General features: G+C 45.3%; 2 protein-coding genes across 9 annotated transcripts in view; one reads left to right on the forward strand and one right to left on the reverse strand.

Annotated features, from left to right (window-relative positions):
• CFAP52 (cilia and flagella associated protein 52) overlaps positions 1-6608 on the reverse strand; it is a 48018-nt gene extending 41410 nt beyond the window's left edge. For both annotated transcript variants that reach the window (XM_039231572.1, XM_039231571.1), the window contains exon 1: positions 6488-6608. In XM_039231572.1, the coding sequence (XP_039087503.1) occupies positions 6488-6566 (79 nt within the window). In that variant the 5' untranslated portion in view covers positions 6567-6608. The remainder of the gene's footprint in view (positions 1-6487) is intronic.
• A 540-nt stretch (positions 6609-7148) lies between these two features.
• STX8 (syntaxin 8) overlaps positions 7149-26234 on the forward strand; it is a 246294-nt gene continuing 227208 nt past the window's right edge. For 2 of the 7 annotated variants that reach the window (XR_005528318.1, XM_039231574.1), the window contains exons 1-3: positions 7151-7309; positions 13902-14001; positions 22171-22265. Coding sequence is in view for 3 of the 7 variants with exons in the window: in XM_039231574.1 (XP_039087505.1) it covers positions 7293-7309; positions 13902-14001; positions 22171-22265 (212 nt within the window). In the remaining 4 variants the exon portion in view is untranslated. Of the gene's footprint in view, positions 7322-13901; positions 14002-22170; positions 22266-26234 lie in introns of all 7 variants that reach the window. The other 5 variants (XM_039231575.1, XM_039231576.1, XR_005528320.1 and 2 more) reach the window with 5 other exon arrangements.

A 26234-nucleotide genomic window follows, 5' to 3' on the forward strand; every position in this document is an offset into this window, starting at 1 on the left:
GCTCTGTGCTGACTGCCAGCTCAGAGCCTGGAGCCTGTTTCAGAGTCTGTGACTCCCTCTCTCTCTGACTCTCCCCTGCTCATGCTGTCTCTCTCTCTCTCTCCCCTAGAAATAAATAAAACATTAAAAAAAAAAAGTTGAATACAAAAGAGAGCGTTTTTGAAATGAATCTTAGTTCAACTAGAGTAAGTGGGTTGGGGGATAATACATGTGATTTTATGCCGCCGACAAGGTCTGTCTAATGTCGTCACTTCTCAGACTTTCATGTGCATAAGATTGCCATGGGGTCTGGTCAAAATGCAGGTCCTGATTTCAGGTCTGGAAGGGGAGCTGAGATTCTGAATTAAAAAAAAATTTTTTTTAATGTTTATTTCTAAGAGAGAGACAGAGTGCAAGCGGAGGAAGGGCAGAGAGAGAGAGAGAGAGAGAGAGGCAGACACAGAATCCAAAGCAGACTCCAGGCTCTGAGCTGTCAGCATAGAGCCCAATGCGGGGCTCAAACGCATGTACCGCAAGATCATGAACTGAGCCGAAGTCAGAGGCTTAACCAACTGAGCCACCTGGGCGCCCATGAGGTTCTGACTTTCTGACAAGTTCTCAGGAGGTGTTGATGCTGGTCCAGGAACCTCACTTTGGAGAGCAAGGCCAATTCTTATAACCCTGAGAAGCAGGAAATACCAGCAGCCTGTCTGGGTGAGTGGAAAGCACGGTGAGAACGTAAATTCACTGTCTCGGGGCAGAAGTTTGGTAAAGAAAATTTGGTTCCAAGTCACTACCAGGCGACTCAAAAGAAGCCCAGACTTCTCTCGAGGAGAACCCCTCCTCCTAGCTATCTGCCGAGAATCATCACCCCAATTACACCCCAATTGTAATATGTGTTATTACGAAAGAGAGGCCCTCCCTTATAATCACTCAACTTTGGTCAGAATTTTGGGGGTTACGCTCGATATTATCTTACCATATAAACTGTAAAGTCAGCTGGATTCATTAAAAATCAATTTTAGCGGAATGGTATTAAATGTGTAGATTAAGGAAAAATAATTTTTATAAGAATACATTCAGGGGCGCCTGGGTGGCTTAGTCGGTTAAGCGTCCGGCTTTCGCTTAGGTCATGATCTCACGGTTCGTGGGTTCGAGCCCCGCGTCGGGCTCTGTGCTGACTGCCAGCTCAGAGCCTGGAGCCTGTTTCAGAGTCTGTGACTCCCTCTCTCTCTGACTCTCCCCTGCTCATGCTGTCTCTCTCTCCCCTAGAAATAAATAAAACATTAAAAAAAAAAAAAAAAAAGAATACATTCAATCTCCTTTTCTAAGAAAGGATATGTTCTTCCACGAAATCTCCTTTTAGGACTTCCGTTTTCGATTTTTCTTCATAAAGATCTCACACATTTCTTAGAACGTCCCTTCCAAGGTATTTTAAAACCGTTCTGTGGCTATTTCTTACACCATAAAGAGAGTCATAAATATTTATTAATATCGTGTTCTGGTCTTTTAATGAATTCATCTTTTACATTTAACTCCCTCTAGAATTTATTTTGGTACATAATGTGATTCCAGTAGCTAAATAGATAATAGATATTCTTTTCTCGTTTTTTCCCCTTTTGCTCAAATCGCCAGATGTATTTATTGACTAAATGATTCTTTTTTTTTTTTTTTTTTTTTTTTTTTTTTTTTTTTTTTTTTTTTTTTTTTTTTTTTTTTTTTTTTTTTTTGCTTTACTTGAGATCATTCCTTTTCCCTGTAGTAAGTTCTCCAAAGCCTAAGGTGTGTGTCTTTGGGGGTTATCTGTCTGATGAGGTTCTGAGGTGATGGTGGGGTTTGGAGCTGACGGCCAAGAAAGCATTCTTGAAGACAGACGTCTTTGGGGCAAAAATGGTGATTTTTGTTAAAGCGTGGGGATGAGACCCTGGGCAGAAAGAGCTGCATTGGGGTTGTGAAGAGTGACTGGTTATATACTGTGGAGTTGGGGGGAGGTAAAATCAAGAGGAAGTTTCTTAAAAAAGGGATTCCATATACTAAAGAAGACTCACAGGGGCGCCTGGGTGGCTCAGTTGGTTAAGAGTCCGACTTCGGCTCAGGTCATGATCTCGCGGTTCGTGGGTTTGAGCCCCACGTCGGGCTCTGTGCTGACAGCTAGCTCAGAGCCTGGAGCCTGCTTCGGATTCTGTTATCTCCCTCTCTCTCTCTGACCTTCCCCTGCTCGTGCTGTCTCTCTGTCTCAGAAATAAAAAAAAAAATTTAAAAAAACATAAAAAAAAAAAAGAAGACTCACAGATTCCTGGGGACCTAGCTATGGTCATGCTATAGTTGTTTTCTCCTCTAGCCAAACACTACCCTTAGGACAGCAGAGAGTTCCTGGACATTAGGCTATTGATAAGATTGCCCGTTTCTTGTAGTTGTGCTAAGATATCTGTAAACTGATGGCGACACTATCAGTTTAACCATTTGTTTTCTGTCATTTCCCTTGTCCTTGGGCAGCCAGGAGTGCCTGAGGAGTGTCACACACATCCCACCCCGGGGGAGGGTATGCTAGATTGTGCTTTGCCCTCAGCTGCCTTATGCTCCCTCTTCGTGTTCATATATACATTTTCAATCGCAGTTACCTTATAAGCCATCATATTGCCATCCACATGGAAAAAGCAAAATCAAATCCTACTTCACACCATACACACACACACAAAAAAATACTTTTTTCAGGTAGATCAAGGCCCTCACTGCGACAAACAAGACTTAATATGTACACGGGTTGCAGGAAACGTCTTCTTAAACATGCCACAAAGACAGAGACAGAAAATCCTAACAGAGAAGGCCAATGTAGTCACCCAGTTATGTCAAAAATTTGAAACTTCGGATGACAAATGACAAAATGAAAAGAAAAACCCACACCAGGAGAAGATATCTGCAGTGTACGTAATAGACAGGGATTATATCCAGAATATGCAAAGAGCTACCACAAATAAATAAGAAAACCGCAAAGTGCTCCGAAGGAAAAATGAGCAAAGGATATGAACAGGCAATGTATGAGGCAGGACATTAAAAGACCAATAAACACGTGAAAATATAGGCGACCTTGCAAGCAATCAGGGTAATGCAAATTACATCCCAAATGAGATACCGTTTCATCTCTGTATTAACAGCTAAAATGAAAAGGCCGATAATAGCAAGCCTTAGTGGTGGTGTGAACAAAACGGAACGCTCCCACACGTTGGTGGAATAGTCCTGGAAAACAACAGAGCCATATTCAGTATGTTTGAGCACCTACACACCCCAGGACCCAGCTATTCCGCTCTTTGGTATATGACCTAGAGAAATAATTGCACTTGTGCCCACGGGCCACTACAAAGGTGTGGCCTCGTTTGTAGTAGCAGAAGATTGCAAACAAACTAAAAGACCATCTACAGGGATGGGGCACCTGGGTGGCTTAGTCGGTTAAGCGTCTGACTTTCGCTTAGGTCATGATCTCGCGGTTCGTGGGTTCGAGCCCCGCGTCGGGCTCTACACTGTAGAGTGTGGAGCCTGCTTGGGATTCTCTCTGCCCCTCCCCTGCTCGCACACTTGCTCTCTCTCTCTCTCTCAAAATAAATAAATCTTAAAAAGATATTTAAATAAATGAATTAAGAAGGGGTGCCTCGGTGGCTCTGTCTGTCGAGCGGACGACTTTGGCTCAGGTCATGATCTCGCGGTTCGTGGGTTTGAGCCCCACGTCGGGCTCTGTGCTGACAGCTAGCTCAGAGCCTGGAGCCTGCTTCGGATTCTGTTATCTCCCTCTCTCTCTCTGACCTTCCCCTGCTCGTGCTGTCTCTCTGTCTCAGAAATAAAAAAAAAATTTAAAAAAACATAAAAAAAAAAAAGAAGACTCACAGGGGCGCCTGGGTGGCTCAGTTGGTTAAGAGTCCGACTTCGGCTCAGGTCATGATCTCACAGTTTGTGGGATCAAGCCCTGTGTCAGACTCTGTGCTGACATCGCAGAGCCTGGTTGGGATTCTCTCTCTCTCTCTGTCTCTCTCTAAATAAATAAATAAATAAACTTAAAAAAATTAACTCAAGTGAAAATAGTATCAAAATTTGCTAATGTGTGCAATACCTGGTATTTATTGTGGCACTCTAAATTTCTGTTGAACTATTTTATGATAAAAGTAAAAGAGCTCTATAATACTCTCTGCCCAGGGGCACCTGGGTGGCTCAGTCGGTTAAGCATCCGACTTCAGCTCAGGTCATGATCTCACAGTGAATTTGAGCCCTGTGTTGGGCTCTGTGCTGACAGCTCAGAGTCTGGAGCCCTGCTTCAGGTCCTGTGTCTTCCTTTCTCTCTGTATCCCTCTTTCGCTGGTGCTCTCTCTCTCTCTCAAAAATGAATAAACATTAAAAAAAATTAAAATAAAAAAATTTTAGGGGCGCCCGGGTGGCTTAGTCGGTTAAGCGTCTGACTTTCGCTTAGGTCATGATCTCGCGGTTCGTGGGTTCGAGCCCCACGTCGGGCTCTGTGCTGACTGCCAGCTCAGAGCCTGGAGCCTGTTTCAGAGTCTGTAACTCCCTCTCTCTCTGACCCTCCCCTGCTCACGCTGTCTCTCTCTCTCTCTCTCTCTCTCTCTCCTAGAAATAAATTTTAAAAATTTAAAAAAATTTTTAAAAAGTTTATATGTAAATATATACTTAAAAGGATGACACCAAAAGTTTAATAGCGCTATCTTTATGAAATGTAACGATGGCTGATTTTTTTCCAGCTTCACTGTATTTTTCCAATTTCCTAAACTCTTCTTATGTGTGGCTATGGATCTATCCTTGTATTCTCAGAGCATAGCATGCAATTTGGCTGGTGGTTCCAGATAAATGTGTATTTGACTATATGAAAGAATATATTCTTATATATCCTTTATATATTATATATAAGAATATAAGTTGTTGCAAAACCAGCAGAGTAAAAATTTTTCCATTAATTTGGGCCATTTTAAAAGGCCAAGATAATTGGTAATGGCCATGGAAGGTGCTGGAATATAATGTACCATATATTTATTCTTTTTTATAACTTTTTTAATGTTTAAAGTTTATTTGAGAGAGAGAGAGAGAGCGCGCGCGCACAGATGCAAGTGGGGGAGGGGCAGAGAGAGAGGAGAGAGAGAATCCCAAGCAGGCTCAGCATGGTCAGTAGAGCTGGGTGCTGGGCTCCAACTCACAAACTGGAAATCATGACCTGAGCCAATGTTGGAGGCTTAATGAACTGAGCCACCCAGGTGCCCCTGTATATTTACTCACAGAGATCTACCAAACATCGTGAATTCAGTTGCAGAACACTGTTTGAGGCTCTGCACTGGTCACTGGTGTGACCCCCTGTACTCACCAGGAGCCACTCACTTCCTTTACCAATGGCCTTGTCACCAGCTCTAAAGACCGCCGATATCTCAGATGTACTAAGAGCCCACTCTCTATAAGAGACTGTTCACCTAAAACGAAGAGTCAGGCTCCGGGTCCCAGAATGTCCCTAAAACTTTAGCCATTGACTGTTCTGCGTCTGCATTATTACAATTCTAAAACCCTCCGGCAGCACAATGCACTTAAAAAAAAAAAGTTTGCTTCTCCTAAAATGTAACGTGCTTGTTCCCTTCTTTTTTTTTTTTTTATTTTTTTTAATTTATTTTTTATTTATTTCTAGGAGAGAGAGAAACAGCGTGAGCAGCGGAGGGTCAGAGAGAGAGGGAGTCACAGACTGAAGCAGGCTCCAGGCTCTGAGCTGGCAGTCAGCACAGAGCCCGACGCGGGGCTCGAACCCACGAACCGCGAGATCATGACCTAAGCGAAAGTCGGACGCTTAACCGACTAAGCCACCCAAGCGCCCCAACTTGTTCCCTTCTTTCACACACAAAACCAAAATGCATTTCCCTCCTTCAAGTTAAAAATATCAGGCACTCATAAATAAGGTGTGAGCCCAAGTGCCAGGCCTCCACTGCCTGAGGCATCTTCCCACCTCCGCAGCCTCCCCTGGCACCCCCACTGTCAGGGTCTGGAATCCTCACTGTTAGGGTCCTTCTCCGGGTTAGAGGGCAGATCATCCCCTAAAACGGCTGCTCGCTGCCACGTTCGGTCCCCAACCCTTTCTCATGGGCACACCAGCTGGGGTTCTAGAAGTTGGTTGTTCCCAGGGGCCCAAGAGGACTCAGCAATCCCGCGGGTACCCAGGGGCGGGCAGATGGGGGTGGGCTGGTGCTTAGGGGCCAGGGCAGAGCTGACCAGGGGAAGAAGGGTTACGACCGCCCTCACTCATCCTTCGGTCCGGTGAGCAGGCACTTGCCCCTCCTAGGCGCTGTGAAACCACCCCAGCCCTGGAGGCTGGAGCGAGGATGTGACTCCCCAGGGCCTTGGGGCGGGAGAGAACTTGGCCCTTGCCAGGGTCCCGCTGCCTTCCAGGTGCCACCCGGTGTCCCACGATCCCTGTTCGGGCTCCTCGTCCCCAGGGCTTGCAGACCGCCCAGCCCAGACGCGCCCGAGGCCTCACCATTGAAGCCGATCGCGGCCTCAAGCTCCAGCTCGGCCACCTCGGCCCCCTCGGCCTTGGGAGAAATTTGGTTCTCCATCGCCTGGACACCAGGCTCTCCCGCCTCTCCGCCTCCGGCCGCGCAGCGTCTCCCGGTCGGTATGGCAACGGACGCGCGCATGCGCACCACGCCTACGCCCGCGCGCGCTCCCGGCAGCGGAGCCCCGAGCTCCCGCTGGCGAAAGAGCGAGGGGTCGTTTTCCTTCCAATTTCCCTGGAAATTTAGGGGCACCGACTGCACTTTTCCCCCTACGGGCTCTTTTCGTAACTGCATAATCAATCACCGAGAGTCATTTAGGGAAGGCTGCTATAAAATAACCTATCCTTGCCACTTCTTTGGGTCCTTTGTTTAAATCAGGATTAAGAAAAAATTTTAAGCTTTATTGGGGTATAACTTTACCTAGAAAAATTCGCTCTGAGTTTTAATGTATACGGCTGTGCAACTGTGCCCGCAGTCTGTGTGTGTGTGTGTTTGAAGTGGGATGAAATTTCGGGTTGGCTGCTGGAGGGCTTAAGATGCCTCCGCCTTCCCGGGAAGATGCTTAGATTTTTGCCCCACAGTTTCATTTTAATTGCGCCGGGCTGTTCGCTCCGACCTCGGGTTCGCCGGGGGCCGCTTCCTTACCTGGGAGGCCGCGGTGCACACACAGCGGGGAAACTGCAGATTCCGGTCGCGCCCGGGCCGAACCGCGGGGTGTGAGCCGCGCGGGCCGCCGTAGTCAGCTGCCGCGAGCAGGAAGTGTCCGAGGCTGGCGGAGACTGCACGATGGCCCCGGACCCCTGGTGAGCCCCGGGGTGAGGGCGGCCGCGCCGAGGGCCCGCGGGGGCGGGGGGGGGGACAGGCTTCCGGGGAGCCGGCGGTCGCCAGGCTCTGGGGGCGGAGAACCTTCGGGAAGAAGGGAGGGGCAGCGGGGCCCCTTCCCCTGCCGAGGGGGACCCTGCTGTGTCCCGCTACCCTCGGTGTTCGCAGGGGCCCGGGGCGGGGGGACCCCGGGGAGCTGAGGGCTCGTACCGAACCCCGGAACACGCCTTCAGCCCTTCTCGGCTGCATCTGGGGGAGAGTTCCCGCCCGTCCCGGCTGTGGAGCTGGCTGGTGCCGGCTTCCCTGGACTCTCAGGAAAGTGAAGTCCAAGTAACCTTATTGGGCAAGGCCGGCCCATCTGGGGACCCTCCACCCCCCACCCCTTACTTCACAGGCGGAGAGACCGAGGTTCAGAATGCATGGTCACCCGCCAAGACTTAGATCTTGTGGGCCCTTCAAAAAACAAACAAACAACAACAACAACAAAAAACTTAGAGGAATCAGGGAGGGAAATTACGCATTTGTTTATAAGGCGTTTAACCCTGACCTGAGTCCGTATCACGAAGGCTGTTTCCTGTGCTGCAGTTTCATTCCCTCAGCACGTAAGTCCCAAGGACCGAGTGATGAAAGACACAAGTTCTGGTCCCAGGGACCATATTGCAACAGCATATCCGACTTGACTTTTTTGTTTTGTTTTGTTTTATAATTAAAAGCGTGTTACAGCTCCATAAAGTTCTGGTTGGACTTTACGTTTTATGTTAATATTTCTTTTTTTTTTTAAATATTTTTATTTCTAGGAGAGAGAGAGAGAGAGAGAGACAGTGTGAGCAGGGGAGGGTCAGAGAGAGAGGGAGACACAGACTCTGAAACAGGCTCCAGGCTCTGAGCTGGCAGTCAGCACAGAGCCCGGCGCGGGGCTCGAACCCACGAACCGCGAGATCATGACCTAAGCGAAAGTCAGACGCTTAACCAACTAAGCCACCCAGGTGCCCCCATATGTTAATATTTCTGATAGATTTTATAATTAAGTTGTAGTCAGTATGGCAACCAGGGGGGTGGCGTGCAAGATCAGCGTTAGCACGATCTGGGACATCTGGGTTACAACCTGCGCCAAAGGCTTGCTTGATTTAACACTAATTACTTTCCACCGAAGTTTTAACAATTGTATACACCCGGATAGAAAATCAGGTGTATATTCAGTATTAATGTTTGCAGGGGGAAAACATCTTCAGCTCTGTCATTTGGAATGATAGCCATCATTGATTTTTATTTATTTATTAAAAAAATTTTTTTTTGTAAATTTTTTTCTAGGAGAGAGAGAGACAGCGTGAGCAGGGAAGGGTCAGAGAGAGAGAAGGAGTCACAGACTCTGAAGCAGACTCCAGGCTCTGAGCTGGCAGTCAGCACAGAGCCCGACGTGGGGCTCGAACCCACGAACCGCGAGATCATGACCTAAGCGAAAGTCGGACGCTTAACCGACTAAGCCACCCGGGCGCCCCCCTTCGTTGATTTTTAAAACGAATACAGTAGCTTATATAATATGCGTGTGTAGGTACATATAATGATATGTATACAAGGATCCGTGGCTTTTTGAAACTTCACATTCTGCCACTTTGCTATTAGGAAAGACCAACCTTAGTTCCTATTTTCTCGAATCGAAAGAAATCTGAAGAGGATTTTTGCTTTTATGAAAAAATACGGAAAGTGAAAATAGCATTCTGCGTTTATTTTGCAGCAAGCTCTCCTGGCGGGGGGGTGGGGGGGGGCGGGGAGGAGCATGGCACACCTCAACCGTGGAGCATGACCCGGCCAAGCTCCTTCCCTGGGAGCGACACTCAGCATCTCCACATGGAGCTGCCATAGCTTTGAGCTGTGTCTGTGAGCATCTGTGCTTTTTCTTGGTTTATTTTGTGCACCTGTTAGCAAGATGTGCCCTAAGGTATCAGAAAAAACCAAAAGAGGTAATTTTTTGGGTCTGAGAAGGCTCAGACAATATTCTGTACAAATGCTTAGTAACTGCCGCTTCACTTTACCCCATTTCGTGTTACGAAAGGTTTCATGGGAAGACACCTTTTGGTTAGTGAGGGAAATCTGCATGTTTTACAAAGCAGGGGACATTTCTCCATGTCATTAAGTATTTACTAAGAACATGATTTTTTTATTATTGTGCGTAATAGTACATCGTATGAATAACCATAATTTAATTATTTCCCTCTTTGTACCTCTTTGTAATATTCACAATAGTTTGTTTTGTTTAACTATTGCAAAAACAGCCCCTTTGTTCATCTCTTCCTCGGCTCACTCCCCGAAAGTGAGCTGTTGGATTCACAAGGAAGTGAACCTTTTTAAGGCCCCTGGTACGTATTGCTCAGGTGCCCTCCGCTCCTTGGAAGCTAACCCCCTCACTTTGCACATAAGGTAGGAAATAGAGCTCAGAGGTGATAGTCCATGTAGATTGATGGGAGCAATAGTTGGACCCCGAGCCCCTTCCCCAGTTTATGCTGAAAATGGATCTTGATTTTTCCTGTTGCTCTCCAGTAGTTTGACTCCGTGACTTTCTCATTTGTCTCTTGACCAGGAAACAGGTGAAAGTCTGTTGCCCTGGTAACGTCAGCTACCTTGCAAAGTGGGTTGCTGACCAGGATAGGGTAGATGGGAGTATGGAACAGGACTTTGAAAAACTTACAAAAACAGACGACTACATACAGCCTTGTGTTCCTGCTATTGAAAACCACACACCAATGATGCTTTTACTCCAGACTGGTATTCTGATGGTTACTAATGGCCTAGAGCCGCGACCGCCTTACCGATGTATCAAAGTAAGTGGGAGGCTCGCTTTTGAACAGAAGTAGCAACCGATTCGTGTCTCTTAACAGGTTCTTTGCTAAAGTTAATTAGCTTTGCTGCTCAGCCAACGAATCTGTCGGTGATGCACCCTTTCTGGAAGAGTTAGAGTGAAACAGACTTTAAGAGTTTTGCCTTCTGGTTGGTCTTTTCTTTTTTCTTTTTGGTCTATTCTAAAAAATGTTACGGAAGGTAAAAAATATATGGACTGGGATAGTCTAACAAGCCCTTTGTACTGGTCACCCGGGTCTTCTGATATCGACCTAGTGCTATACTTGTATCATCTCCGCCTTCCGCATCGTTTTTCCCCCCGAGTTTTTTTTTTTAAGTAAATTTTATACGTATATGAATTTAACTGTGCAGGCAGTGTTTTGGTGGTAGGGCAGGGGACTTTCCGTGTGCTCCCCTTTGCAGTTCTAGGTCTCTGTTGTGGCATCGCCTTCCTCTGTGTCTTGGGCCTGAAAGCCGCATTCATCTGCTGTTTCTTGCCCTCCTCCTATCTGATTATTAAATGTTCGGGTTTTCTTTCAAAAGCCTCTGGCATCTCTTTAAAAAAATTTTTTTTTTCGGTAACGTTTATTTTTTGAGAGACAGAGTGCAAGCGGGGAAGGGGAGTGGGGAGAGTGCGCAAGTGGAGGAGGGGCAGAGAGAGAGGGAGACACAGAATCTGAAGCAGGCTCCAGGCTCCGAGCTGTCAGCACAGAGCCCGACGGGGCGCTTGAACCCACGAACCGCAAGATCATGACCTGAGCCGAAGTCGGAGGCTCAACCGACTGAGCCCCCCAGGGAGCCCTGGCAGCGCTTTTATGCTGCGTCTGCCTTGTCGCCGTGCTTTTAGCTGTGTGCCTTGCAGATGATAGATTCTGGTGACCAGTTCTGGAATGGGAGTCTGGCCTCCTCCCACTCCTCTCTCATTCCCAGCCATTTGTGTAAACGAGTGCTGGTTAATTTCCCTAAACTAGTACTTTATTTATTTATTTATTGAGGGAGAGAGAGAGAGAGAGGGAGAGAGAGCGAGCAAAAGAGAGTGTAAGAGAGAGAACACAAGTGGGGTAGAGGCAGAGAGAGAGAGGGAGTGTGAGACTCCCAAGCAAGTGCTATGCTGTTAGTGCAGAGCTCGACACGGGGCTCTGTCTCATGAGCCACGAGATCATGACCTGAGCTGAAATTGAGAGTCAGAGGCCCCACTGACTAAGCTACCCAGGTGCCCCTAAACTAGTACTTTAGGTACTTGTGTGCTCGGTACTGGTATGACGCCGCCCATTACCTCTGTGCCTGTGGTTCTCAAACTTGGCTAAGGATAGGAACACCCCGGGGAGGCTTTCACAACTCCTGTCTGGGTCAAAGCCCATTCCCGGAGCACCTGAGTGGCTCGGTCAGTTAACTGTCCGACTTCGGCTCAGGTCATGATTTAATGGTTTGTGAGTTTGAGCCCCGCATTGGGCTCTCTGCTGAAGGCTTGGAGCCTGGAGCCTGTTTCAGATTCTTCCTCTCTCTCTGCCCCTCCCCTGCCCATGATCTGTTTCTGTCTGTCTCAAAAGTAAAGATTAAAAACAAAAAACAAAACTAAGAAAAGCCAAAACCATTCCCGTCGAAGCAGGATGCTTGGGGCTGGGAGCCTGGACTCCGTTGTGTTGTTGTTAAGATTAGGAACCAGCGATTTCCAAGGCTAACGTGGGAGCGGGAAGATTGGGAGCAAACCATGTGGGACTTTGACCTTCTGCATTTCCTAGACCTGTTCAGGGGCTCACTCAGTGTGTCAGAGGATCCCCTACAGCTCCAAAGTCCTCTTTTTTTCAAAAGCCTCCCCTGATAATTCTGGTGTTCAAGGCTCTGCCAAAACTAACTTCCACGCATCTGTCCACTTTTATACCTTACCCTCTTACCCGGGGCTGCTCAGCCGAATGTGCCCCTCAACCTCGCTGCTCAGCCCAGGGTGTCATCCCCTGGTCCAGCCCTGTCCAGCCCGAGTGCCTCGGCCGACACTACTGTCCCTCCCTCCCGAGCTCCAGGAGCACGTGCCACTTAGGCTCCACCGTTGTTGGGCGGTGTGTCGCACCTTAGTATCGATCTCCGTAGGTCTCGTCTGGGACCACAGAGCCAGACCTGCGCTCCTCTCTCCAGAGGCAACAGTGTGGAGGGGAAAGGGAGGAATGTGGCACAGCTGGGAACCAGGACCCTGTTTTCCTTATCAGCTCCCCTCCTAATTTTCTTAACCTTGTGTTGTGTCCCTGGCTCTTTTTTTGTACACGTGAACACACAGTTTCACACGCACACATGTGCGATGCTCCTTCAGCGTAGAACGGGGCGCTGTCAAAGATCCTACCTCCTGACGTCAGAAGTAGGACCTGGCCCAGATCAGGTACTCAGTTTGTTACCCATCGCCGTGATTACTCTAGTAAGATTGCTAAGGGAAGCAACTGGAGATTGTTGTGTTTGTTTTCCATTATTGAAAAACACATTTGCTGAGTTCCCTCAGTGGATGAGTAATGTGTGGGGAGTTGAAAGTTTTTTTTTTTTTAATGTTTTATTTATTTCTGAGAGAGAGAGAGACAGTGTGAGCAGGGGAGGGGCAGAGAGAGAGGGAGACACAGAATCCGAAGCAGCTCCAGGCTCCGAGCTGTCAGCACAGAGCCCGACGTGGGGCTCGAACCCACAAACCGTGAGATCATGACCTGAGCCAAAGTCAGACACTCAACTGACTGAGCCACCCAGGTGCCCTGAAAGATTTTTAAGAAATGGATTGTTCACGTTTTCAAGCCAAAATCGGGACATTGGGGCAAACAGCCACTTTCCACATTTGTAGTAGGACAGCCCTAGTCCGTCCTCTTCAGAGCAGGGCCTCCTGGTAGGAGAGACGCAAGGTGCGCTTAGCTGTTCTCTGTAAAACAGACAGGAGGTGAAAAGGCTGTCACAGAAGGAAAAAGCAAGGGACCTTGGGGAATTTATTGTGGATTTTTCAAAGCCTCCCAACCCTTTGAATAACAAATAGAAACCCAGCAAATGTTTTGAGAGAGGTCCTGCAAGCTTAGATGTCAGGAGGGGGTGTCCTGTGCCCCCAAGTCCCCAGCGCGTTTGTTGTAGCATAAACAGGACTTGCTGTTCCTGTTTTGTGAAGCTCTTCCCCAGACACCTGGCTTCCCCTCCTTGCTCGTTGCTGTCTGTTCTTTTTTCCTGTCTTATTTTCCTGTCGGCACCTACCGGCCCTCCACATGTTGGGTCTTATTTACCTTATGCTCCTTGAGCAAGGACTTTGCCCATCTGGTTCGCTGCTCTGCGTGCCCGTGCCTGGGACGGTGCTCAGTACAGAGGAGCCCTTCCATAAGTGTTCGTCGAATGTTCCGTAAGTGGATGAATTCAAACATGTTGCCGGCGGCACAGCGGTGAAGTGATTGGGAGCTGGTTCGGGGTGTAGTTCGCAGCAGGCGGTACCGCTTGGCCAAGTGGCTCTACCTCTTCAGGCTGATTTTCTCGCTCGTAAGATGGCGATGGGAATGATGCCCGTCCCCTGGTGTTTTGTGCGGATTAAGTGAGTTGCTGCAAATGAAGCCTTCGGAACAGAGCCCAGCTCACAGTATTTCCTGTAATAGCCATGTGTGTCGCTGGATTTACTATCGTCGTCCTTCCTGTTTGACTTGGTGGCCAGAGCTAACAAGTGAAGCTCAAATCACACAGAAGGTTGCTTTTCAAGAGCCTGAAGCATCCTTGTCCTTTATGCCTCTGATGCAGGTTCTCCACATACGATGCCACCTGCCAAATTGCACAAGAAATTGCCGAGAAAATCCAGCAGCAAAATCAGCACGGAAGAAGTGGAGAAAATACAATCAGGGTAAGGGCAGGAAAGAATTAGGCCCTAGGGTGGCTCGTTTGAGCTCTGAGGTCTGCAAACCCTCCTACTGCTAAGGCTGTGTGTGTGTGTGTGTGTGTGTGTGTGTGTGTGTGTGTGTCTCTCCATCCGTCTGTCCGTGTGGCTGTGAAGCTTACATGCATTGACCTTACAATCAATCAGTCAGTCGTTGTACCTGAGACGGATTGAAGCATGATGCCTGTTTAATCTCTCCTGTTTAACCGTAAAAGTCTCTAACAATTTCTGAGTCCAGCTCAGACCCCAGAGAGTAAATCTTTCGGGCTCTGCAGGACAAGAGGTGACACCCTCACCTCTTTGAGGATCTGTTCTTGTCAAGAGGAGTATGGCCTTTTCGAAATTTTCCATGTAAAAATGTAAATAACTTGAAGGCTGTGTAAAAACAGTGGTAGGATTTGGTGGGGGAAATATGTTTTCTAGACCCTCAGGGGTTCACCCTAGCACCTTTGATTGAGACCCCAGCAGCGCGGGTTTCTTTCTAGCCTTCCCCCATTCCAAATTGGTGTTTTTCTTTTCTGGCACTCAGAAAAGTACCAGAGAGATGTTTTTGCTCATGTGGTTTGTCTTATGGGTTGCAGGAAACAGTTTCAGAATTACTACAGGCACCACCACAGACCTTAAGTCTGAGTTTGTCTTTACTTTTTGTTTTTTTAGTGTTTTTTATTTATTTTTGAGAGAGAGAGAGAGAGAGCATAAGCAGGAGAGGGGCAGAGAGAGAGAGAGGGAGACACAGAATCCGAAGCAGACTTCAGGCTCTGAGCTCTCAGCACAGAGCCTGATGCGGGGCTCGAACTCATGAACTGTGAGATCATGACCTGAGCCAAAGTCGGACACTTAACTGACTGAGCACCCAGGTGCCCGTCTTTACTTTTTTTTTTTTTTTTTTAATTTAGAACATCTCACTAAGTACTGAGGTTAATCTAAAGTTATTACAATGGATTCTTTTTTCTGCATTCTGTGCTATCCTTTGCATCTGTTTATATTCTTTTCTTTTTTTTTCTTTTTTTCTTTTTTTCTTTTTTTTGGTGCTCATTAATCCCCTTCACCTTTTTCATCCATCCCTCCCCTCCCCTCCCCTCCAGGAACCATCTGTTCTCTGCAGTTAAGAGTCTGTTTCTTGGTTCGGCTCTCTCTTTTGTTTTCCCTTCGCTCTTTTGTTTCTTAAATTCCACACGTGAGTGAAATCATATGGTATTTGTCTTTCTCTGACTTCTCTCACTTAGCATTATACTCTCTAGCTCCATCCATGTTGTTGCAAATGGCAAGAGTTTATTCTTTTTTATGGCTGAGTAATATTCCATCGTGTGTATCCAGCACATCTTCTTTCTCTGTTCAGTTATCAGTGGCATTTGGGCTCTTTTCATAATTTGGCTATTGTAGATAGAGCTGCAGTAAGCCTAGGGTGCCTGTGTCCCTTTGAATCTGTGCTTTGGGTAAATACCCAGTAGTGGAGTTACTGGATCGTAGGGTAGTTCTATTTTTCACCTTTTGAGGAAGCTCCATGCTGTTTTCCCCATTGGCCGCACCAGTTTGCATTCCTGCCACGAGGTGCTAACAGTGCACGAGAATTCCTTTTTCTCTACGTCCTCGCCAATATCTGTTTTTTCTTGTGTTGTTGATTTTAGCCATTCTGACAGGTGCAAGGTGATATCTCATTGTGGTTTTGATTTGTATTTCCCTGAGGAGGAGTGATGATGAACATCTTTTCATGTATCTGTTGGCCATCTGGATTTCTCCTTTGGAAAAGTGCCTGTTCATATTTTCTGCCCATTTTTAAATTGGATTAGAGTGAAACCTTGGTTTGCGAGCATAATATGTTCCGGAAACATGCGTGTCATCCAAAGCACTTGTATATCAAATCGAATTTCCCCATAAGAAATAATGGGGAAGAAATTTTATGGGGAAGAATTTCCCCATAAGAAATAAAGATGATTTGTTCCATAACCCAAAAATATTCATATAAAAATGATTATAGTACCGTAATATAATAAGATAATAAAGAAAATGCAAAATATAAAGAAAAATAAACAACATGCACTTACTTTTAAAAACCTTTGTGGTGGTGTGAGGGAGACAAGAGAGAGGAGGGTTACTGTGTAGGACGACTTTCACTATCACTAACGGATGTTGGCTACAGTACGGTATTAATAAACTTGTGTCATAGACTGTATTTCATTTAACTGGGTATAAGGCAGCAGAGGAAAGGGTCGCTAACTGCAGGCAGCTGACCTAGACTGGAGCAAAGTGTTGTGAAGCTCACTCTTGTCTGGAAAAGCAAAGGACTATCCATGGGTGCTTTGAAGTGACAAAAATACACTAGTGCCACTTGAGGGCACCTTCCAAAGTTCTGAAAAATCACTGATTTCTGCCAAACACTGTGGCCTGAGGCTGAGCATCCAAGCATGGAAGCTGATCACCCACAATCCCACAGCTAGAGAGAGAGAGAGAGAGAGAGAGAGAGAGAGAGAATCATTGGCTCAGTTGTGATCATGACATTCAGCGGAATATACTACTCGTATTGTAAGACATAGTTCGTTTATCAAGTTAACTTTTATTAGAAGTGTTTGCTCATCTTGTGGAATGCTCACAGAACAAGTTACTTGCAGTCCAAGGTTTTACCGTATTTGGTTTTTGGGTGTTGAGTTGTATCAATTCTTTTTTTTTTTTTTTCTTAATGTTTTATTTATTTCTAGGAGAGAGAGAGAGAGAGCATGAGCAGGGGAGGGTCAGAGAGAGAGGGAGTCACAGACTCTGAAACAGGCTCCAGGCTCTGAGCCGGCAGTCAGCACGGAGCCTGATGTGGGGCTTGAACCCACGAACCGCGAGATCATGACCTGAGCGAAAGTCGGACGCTCAACCGACTAAGCCGCCCAGGCGCCCCGAGTTGTATCAATTCTTAATAGATTTTGGAGACTAACCCTTTATTGGATGTGTCCTTTGCAAATATCTTCTCCCATTCAGTAGGTTGCCTTTTAGGTTTGTTGATTGTTTCCTTTGCTGTGCAGAAGCTTTTTATTTTGATGTAGTCCCAGTAGTTTATTTTTGCTTTTATTTTCCTTGCCTCAGGAGACATATCTAGAAAAAGATTGCTATGGCCTGTACTCTCTTCTAGCATTTTTATAGTTTCAGGTCTCACATTTAGGTCTTTCATCCGGCTTGAGTTTGTGTTTGTATTTGGCTTAAAAAAGTGGTCCAGTTTCATTCTTATGCATGTCGCCGTTCTGTTTTCCCAACACCATTTGTTGAAGAGACTATCTTCTTCCCTGCTTTGTCAAAGATAAACAGACCATTAATTTTTGGTACTTCTCCATGTAATCATTTTCATTTCTGGTTTCCTCTTCCTCTGGTACTTTTTGCAGAAACAAGCATCTGTGTGTGTGCGTGCGTGTGTGTGTGTGTGTGTGAGCGCGTTCATTTCTCTTTTTACGTAAGATACTCCTTTGCATCTTACTCTGTTTATTTAATACTGTATTGTAGTAATCTCTGCATATTCATTCTTCAAGACCTTCGCTGTTCTTTAGGACTGCGTAGTGTGCTGTTGCACAGATGTGCTCTAGTCTACTCACCCTGCCTAAGGATGGGCGTTTACATTCTATCTCCTGTTTTGCCGTTATGAATAATGCTGTAATAAATAGCTTTATGTTTTTCTTCCCCTTTTATTTGTGGAGGTGTCTTTTAAGGGTGAATTCTCAGAACCTGAGTGGATGTGATTTCTTATCACCGTCGCCAAATTCCCCTCCACAGAGGTGCCGACCCTTCGGTACCCTGACCGGCAATGCATGAGTTTCTATTTCTCCACAAGCTGGCCAACAAGAGGGTGTTGTCTGATAAGTGAGATATGGTATTTCGATGTCGTCTCAAATGTGCGTCCTCCGTATGTGAATCAAGCGAAGTGCATTTTCACATGCTTACACGTCATTTATGTATGTTTTCCTGAGAAGTTCTTCTTTTTTGCCTTTTTTGAAAAATTGGATTGTTGGTCTTTTTAGTCTTTAAGAGTTCCTTATATAGTATGGAAATTTGTTCTTGATGACATATTATAATTTATTTTCTTTATTGTTTGTTGTTTGGCTTTGCTTATGGTATCACCTGGCATGGTTTTGTTTTCTTAAACAGAGTTGGCTAGCAATCATTAATTGCTTCTGTATTTTCACTCATAACTTTTGTTCTTTCTGGAATGTAAGGGAATTTATTTGTTTTCTTCGAATAAACATATGGTTTCACTTGTTTACATTTAGATCTGATTCATTTAACTGGTACTTCATCTTGGATAGTTAATTTCTAATTATAAATGAGTTTTCAGTGTGGCCTGTGGTAGAAAAGTTGCCCAGTGTAGACTTTCTGGATTTGGGTTGTATAAAATTTTAAGCCTCTTGAACATACAATTCTGTCCCAATTCTGATTATCTTTTAAAAATCTTTCTCATTCTGTTAGGTGCAAGTATACAATAGTTTCATATGCTTTTTAAAAAATAATTTCTGTCATTGAACATATTTTCGTGTGTTTATTGGATACTTCTCTTTCTTCCTTTGTGAATTGTCAGTATATGTCCTTAACCTATTTTTTTAAATTTATTTATTATTTTGAAAGAGAGAGCGAGTGTGAGCAAGGGAGAGGTGGAGAGAGAGACGGAAAGAGAGAATCCTAAGCCGACTCCATGCTGTCAGAGCAGAGCCTGTTGTGGGGCTCAATCCCACAGACCTTGAGATCATGACCTGAGTTGAATTCGGGTCAGTTGCTCAACTGTCTGAACCAATCAGGTGCCTCTGAGAAAGCTCTTTCATACCCAGAGATTATCTAAATATTTAATCTTCCAAATTTTCTTTAATCTCTCCTTCTGTTTTTATTTTATTTTTAAACATGTATCTAAAATATTTGAAGTTTATTTTGTTATGTTGTAGGCACCTAATTTTATTTTTTCCCATTTGCTAAATTATTCTTTACCTGACCCTTAAAGATATGAAATATCCCTGGGGTGCCTGAGTGGCTCAGTTGTTTGAGCATCTAACTTGCTCAGTTCGTGATCTGGCGTTTGTGAGTTCAAGCCCTGTGTCAGGCTCTGTGCTGACAGCTTGGAGCCTGGAGCCTGCTTTAGTTTCTGTGTCTCCCTCTCTCTGCCGCTCCCCCACTTGGGCTCTGTCTGTCTGTCTCTCAAACATAAACATTAAAAAAAAAAGATATGAAGGTTCTTATTTTTTTTGCATGATGATATGACTCCTGGACCTTCTATCGCCCTAATGAAGCTTTCGTTAACTGCCAGCATCATACTCCTGTCATTTTTTTTTCTTTTTTTAATTTTTTAATGTTTTATTTACTTCTGAGAGAGAGAGACAGCGTGAGTAGGGGAGGGTCAGAGAGAGAGGGAGACACAGAATCCGAAGCAGGCTCCAGGCTCCAAGCTGTCAGCACAGAGCCTGACACGGGGCTCAAACTCACGAACCGTGAGATCATCACCTGAGCTGAAGTTGGACGCTTAACCAACTGAGCCACCCAGGCGCCTCTCTTGTCGTTTTTATGCAGACTAATATCTCATCATTTAAGTCCTCCTCTATCACACATATTCCTTGTCTTTTAAATCTCTCTTTATTCAAGTTTTAGAATAATTTCTCATAGCTTCATTACAATTCTTTTGTGCTGTGCCTCAATTACTGCCTCTTTTCCCATAAGAGAACTCCAGATGGGACTTTGAATAGACGTGTAGTTAATTCATAGATTCATTGGGGAACATTTACATTTTTACAATATCAAGTGTTTCCTTTCATTCATTTCTCCAACAGTATTTACTGCACAGTCACAACGTGCCAGGCACGGTGCTAGATATTATTTTAGGTTTTGTTGGTTTTGTTAATGATGTTTAAAAAAAATAATGAAAAGAAATTCTTCCTACCTATTTCTTAAATTTAGAAATGACCTTGATTTTTTTGTTTTGTTTGTTTTCATTTTAAGATTGATTACCAGACTGACTTCTTTTGTGGTTTCTAGTAATTTGTCAGTGGATTCACTTAACTTTCCCAAATAGACTTCTCCATTTACCCATCATGATAATTTCATCACCTTCTTTTTTTTCAGCCCTTGTGTATTTCTTTAACTTGTCTTATTGTGTTGGTCAGACCTTCTAGACCAATGTTGAAAAATATTGTGGTTAAGGTAGTAGCGCTCCATTCTTAGTTTTCTTTCTTTCTGTTTTGTTTTTAATTAGTGTCCTCTGTGCTTTATTCATCATACATTCATTCTGTTTGTAATCATTAACACTATCGGCTTTAATATTAGATTTGCTAACGTCAAACTCTTCTTGAATTACCAGGATAAACCCTACTTGGTGATGGTATGTTGTCATTTTAATGTAATTCTGAATTTACTTTGCTAATATTTTTAAAGACTTTTACGTTTTATAATCCTTACAGGAGATCGGGTTTGTTTGCTTATTGTTTCTTTATTTTCTCCAATAACTCTGTCACTGCTTGTTATCAGGGTTGTATTAGCTTAAAATACAAATTAGGCTCTCCACCTTTTTCTGTGCTTTGGAAAGTTTCCTGCAGATTATGATAATGGAAAACTTTTCGTGATTATAAAAGTAACCATTTTCTTATAAAATATTTAAAAAATCCACTACTTAGAGATAACTGCCCTTAACATTTTGAAATATTTAGTTCCTAGATTGATTTTTTTCCTCTGTGGGTGACATTCATTTTATGACTTGATTTTCTTCTCTTTTAATAAATTATGCTGGCTGTCTTTCTATGTCGGCAAATCGAGATTTCCATCGTACTTTTTTAATGGCCACATACTCTTTCATCTCTTGAATGCTTCTGAGCTCTAATTTTGTAGACTGTTCTTTAGTTTGGGGTGTGTGTGTGTGTGTGTGTGTGTGTGTGGTGCTATGTTTGTTTGTTTGTTTTGCTCTTCTGGAACGAGGGGAAATCTGCTCTCCTTGGTATTTCCTCATAAACACTGTGGGTGGCTTCTCCACCATTCCCAGAGGTACTAGAATAGTTAAGGTTAGACATCTTTGGCCGCTGATACCTTTGAGGGTTGCTTGACGTGTGTAAGCCCCCGGCCCGCCCCTGGGGTTCTGTTGTTTGTCCCTTGGTGCCTGTGACCCTGCGAATCCTAGGGCAGGAGCCCTTGCTTCCCCTGAGGTTCTGTGATTGTGACTTTGCACAAGGTAGCAGATGAAATCTGCGCGGGTCCGCCTTGGTACACCTGCCTCCCACTTCCCGCACGGCGGGCTGTATTTAATTTACGTGGGCAGCTTCATTTTTCATATTTTCTCATTCCCCCGGAGGTCCTCCCCGACCTCGTTCTTTTTATTTGTTTGTTTGTTTATTTCTAGGTGAGAGAGAGAGAGACAGCGTGAGCTGGGGAGGGTCAGAGAGAGAGGGAGACACAGACTCTGAAATAGGCTCCAGGCTCCGAGCTGGCAGTCAGCACAGAGCCCGACGCGGGGGTCGAACCCACGAGCCGCGAGATTATGACCTAAGCGAAAGTCGGACGCTTAACCGACTAAGCCACCCAGGCGCCCCATCCCCGCCCTCATTCTTTAAGGTAGCACTCAGGAGTCACAAGCAGCAATTTCCTCCGGGTTTGTAGAACCTACTGAGAAAATTCACGCAGTCCTGGGAAAGGAGTGACGAGTGGTGAGCATCGGGGAGAGGAGCGCGCTGCTATAAAACTTCTACCTGGGTCTTAAGTAAACCAGTGTGTTCGGAGCAGACCAGCCGGGATCGTAGCGCCACCTGACGTCTTGTCATCTGAAGCAAGGTTGAGGGAGCCTGGGGTTTTCACTGGCGAGTGAAGACCGGGGAGCCCAATTTCCTGCGTGGCTCCCCGGCAGAGAAGTGGGATCAGAGGGTAGATGCTCAGGGGACAGGATTCAGACTGTGAGGGCCAGGGGGCCGGTTTCCAGTCACTGTGTGCCCAGGTAGGGGCTGGCTCTCCACTGGGTCCCCTTGTAGAGCGGATGCTGGCGTCAGGTGGGTGGCTTAGCGCCCCAGGGTGTCCTTGGGAAGGTAAGCGTCTCCGCCAGCTGGTCCTTGAAGGAATCATGATGTGTTTACGGGATATTTTTCGTAGACCCCCTTCCCCCCCCCACCTCTGGACCAGCGCACTTAGGATGTGTTCTTTTCTTTCCAGCTGAACGTGACAATCAGAGCTTTGTTGCAGAGTCTGAAGGAAAAGATCGCCCTTTTGAAGGACTTATTGCTAAGAGCTGTGTCAACACATCAGATGTATCCATGTAAACATTTCCACTTCTTCTCGCGGGTGGGAGGAAAAAGCAGTCTTATTCTGAGAAAGGAAGGAATCTGGGCCACCCAGATTTTTTTTTTCCATAGCTTGAGGAAGACCTGGGTTCCCAAATATTGCCCACAATCTAGATTTCTATTTTAAGTGTCCGTTGTATACCCTGCAGTGAAAACGCTGGGGAGGGGAAGCATAGACTGACGAATGAACTCATGTGGCTGCTCTTTGGGTGTGACCTTTACTGGGGAGGCAACTGTGTAGTCTCTGCCCAGAGCCCAGCGCCGCCACATGACCCAAGGGCGGGGAGCTACTGCTCCCACCAGGAGGCCTTCCATGGATTATGCTGGACTTTCCAGGGCTCTGAGTGATCCATTTTCTTTTCCGAGAGGCCAACGCCAATAGCCACCATAGACCTTTGGTTTTTTTTTTCTTTTTCTTTTCTGTTTATGTAGATTACGGAGACGTGACTCCTTTGCCTTAAGGAGATGTGACTCCTTTGCCTTAATGTTCTTGTTTTTTTTTTTTTTTTTAATATTTTTTCTTTATTTCTGAGAGAGAGAGAGGCAGCATGAGCAGGGGAGGGTCAGAGAGAGAGGGAGACACAGAATTGGAAGCAAGTTCCAGGCTCTGAGCTGTCAGCATAGAGCCCGACCCGGGGCTCGAACCCACGAACCACGAGATCATGACCTGAGCCGAAGTCGGACCCTTAACCGACTGGGCCACCCAGGCGCCCCTGCCTTAATGTTCTTTGAAAAGCACAGCCCCCAGGGTGCTTTGGGAGGCTGGGGGAGTGGGTGGGGAGCAGAACATTTGCTTGAAGCAACTTGGGCCGTGACCTGCACCTTACCTCCCACTGACCCTGCCAAGCACTGAAGCTTTTTTTTTTTTTTTTTTTAGAAGTGTGTCATCTAATCAAGTTAAATTCTCGAATTCCCTTCCCTGAACCAGCCCTTTCAATCTGAGTTTATAGGGGCTTGAAAACCAGCCTCCGACTGGTCCTCTCTCCTCATTTTTTCAATTGTCACTTTGTACCAAGAAGCCAGACATTGGTATTTCAGGAAACGGTGCTACTGCCTGATTTGAAATGGGAAAACGTAGGAATATTGCCTTTTAGACAAAATTGTAGAAAATGTTCTAGCAATTGTTTTCTCCAAGCGTAACCCCGTTATGCTACCAGGGAGGTTCGTTTAGATTAATCTCGTGATTTTCCAAATTTTCAGTTACTAACACACTAAGGTTACAAATAGAAGTTTAATTTCAATAAAGAACAGAGGCCTTATTTTTTAACCCAGTTGGAATATTCTTAAACAAATTTTAAAAAATTTTTTAATGTTTTATTTAATCTGAGAGGGAGAGAGAGACAGCGTGAACAGGGGAGGGTCAGAGAGAGAGAGGGACACACAGAATTTGAAACAGGCTCCAGGCTCTGAGCTGTCAGCACAGAGCCCGACGCAGGGCTTGAACTCACAAACCCTGAGATCGTGACCCAAGCCGAAGTCGGACGCTTAACCTACTGAGCTACCCAGGTGCCCCAACAGAGTTGGAATATTCTGATAGATACATTTAGTTTGTAACTTTACCCCCCATCTGGTATCATTTATTACTGCACACTATTATAAAGAGTTTGCATTTTATCAAAATCAACAAGTCTTGATATGTCGACCTCAGGTAGTTTCTGATCAGCTCGGCAATTTTCTCCACTTCCGGGACCAAGTGTCAGGAAGTCTGCAGGTGAGGTAAGGTATGCAAACTCATTTTCTTGTTAGCTAAAGCACATATGTTAAAAAGGTAACTAAATAATTATTTCACGATGTAATATTAACAATTGTGTATGCTAAATTCTATTAAGGTATCTGAGTGCTATTCATCTTATAATATTTATGTACCAAACTATAGGGCATAAAAAGAAACAAATTAAGAACTCTTACTTTTTCACTACTAGGGACTCCTGCTAGTTATTAGTTACAGAGAAGCATGTGGCAGTAATAATGGACTTGACTTTGTTCTGAGTGCTTTCGGCCAGACCGTCTTGTGAAATCTCTTAGTTGGTTTTGTGGTCATCTCGCAATTTGCTGAATGAAGCACTAAACATCTCTACAAATATTTTAAAATACTAAACAGAGCTATTAACTACATTATGGAAGTATTTAAGGATGTTACTGTGGATAACGTAGGATTTTGTAGGACAAAGCAGGGCTGTAACAGCGTTCTTTCTTAGGTAGGTTTTTCAAATGATCGCGCGTCTCTTTCCACTGGAAACACCACCCGCACTGGGGACCAAATTCAGATCACCCGCCCCATGGGGGCGCTCAAGGCCTCTGTATTTGCAGGGAGACCATTTCTTTTGCTAGAGTGGAAAGGAGGTAGTTTCTCTGTTTTGAAGGCCTGTTCTTAACTCTTCTCCTGTCCCCCGCATCTTCCCTTCCCTCGGCCTTCCTCTTCCTAACTATTTCAAATAATTTCCACAGTAGGTATCTTCCAGATCTAAGATGTGTCAGATAGCCCCTCGTGAGCCCTAATGACCTCGTATTACTGGCTTGTGTCTGTGGTTCCTCATTTTCTTTACAAAACAAAAAAAAAAGGTAGTGAGGCCAGGTCAACCTTTGTGCCCCAAGCTGTGGATGGAGCTAGAAAAAGAATCCTGCGTCCCAGCAGGGGAGTGTGTTAGGCTGTGGAGAGGAATCTAAGAGCTTAAGTAACTTGCCCCAGACCCCACAGCCGGGGAGTGGAAGAGCTTAGACTCAGCTGCGGGGCCGTTCTGGCCCCAAAGCCGGTTGTTTAAAAGCTGAATTCTTCTTCAGTAGAAATAACACAGTCATCTGTCACCTGGCGTGTCTTCAGCTAGAATTCCCCATTAATTGGCAGGCTGTTCTAGTGCCAAAACAAATCCTGTTTATAATGCAAATCCTCAGGGCCCTCCTTAATCATCAGAGAGATTAAACAGTGTTCACCGTGCTTTATTAGGTATACTTTATGACGTTGTAATTCTTCGAAAATTTTTTGTCCATAAATAGTCAACAGAGTGACAGTTTAATTCTTTCTTTTCTTGAGGCGTAATTAATGCTGGGCGACTTTTTTTAACGTGACTATTTGAGCACCTCATTCCCGTACTGCGTTGGGTAGTTGAGAGTTTGCAGCGCTTTACTTAATGAATTTATGTGTTTGTGAAGCTTTCCCAAAGAACACCGGGGATTGCCAGCAACATAAGTCCTAGGCACACACCTTCTAAACAACTAAATTCATGGCGTTAAGGCCCAAGACACTGGTGCTGTTTCTTTGAGAAGTATGTTCCCCTGGCCAGAAGGGATGTGAAGTTAACACAAAAGGCCTGTGCTTTTGAGTTGGTTAGTTTGTGATTCATAAACCAAAGCCCTGCAGCCAGAGAGTGTAAAATTGCTGAAACCCATGAATTCCTATTCACAGTGCTTCTCGGAGACAGGAGTGATTCATTGCTTCTCTGGTTGAGGAAAGTCATGTGCTGCGGGAGGCTGTATGTGAAACGTCAGGTAGTAGTAAAATTATTCTTAGAATTGGCCTTATGCCATCTCGTCTTTCTGTTGGGTTTTCAAAGGCAGCGTCTTGACTAAGGAGAATTTTAAAGTCTCTGTACCAAGGGGTTCCCAATAAAAAGGTATTCTGGAGTCTTGGGAGAAGTCCTATAGAAATATTTTTTAAAAAGTAAGGTGCGAGCAGGGGAGGGGCAGAGAGAGAGAGGGGAAGAGAGAGAATCCCAAGCAGGGTCCGCACTGATAGCGCAGGGCTCGAACTCCCCAACCGTGAGATCATGACCTGAGCCGAAATCCAGAGTTGGATGCTTAACCCACTGAGCCCCCCATTACTCCTGAATAGCTTTTCCCTTTTGTCTTTTTGGGGGGGTAAAAGCGTAGGAAGACAGGTAGATGGGTGGACGGATGCAGCGATCGCCATAACCGAATGAATGCAAATGATGGGGGGCC

Source organism: Hyaena hyaena, unplaced genomic scaffold (genome assembly GCF_003009895.1).
Source record: "Hyaena hyaena isolate Hyena2069 unplaced genomic scaffold, ASM300989v1 scaffold_58, whole genome shotgun sequence".
Taxonomy (NCBI): Eukaryota; Metazoa; Chordata; class Mammalia; order Carnivora; family Hyaenidae; genus Hyaena; species Hyaena hyaena.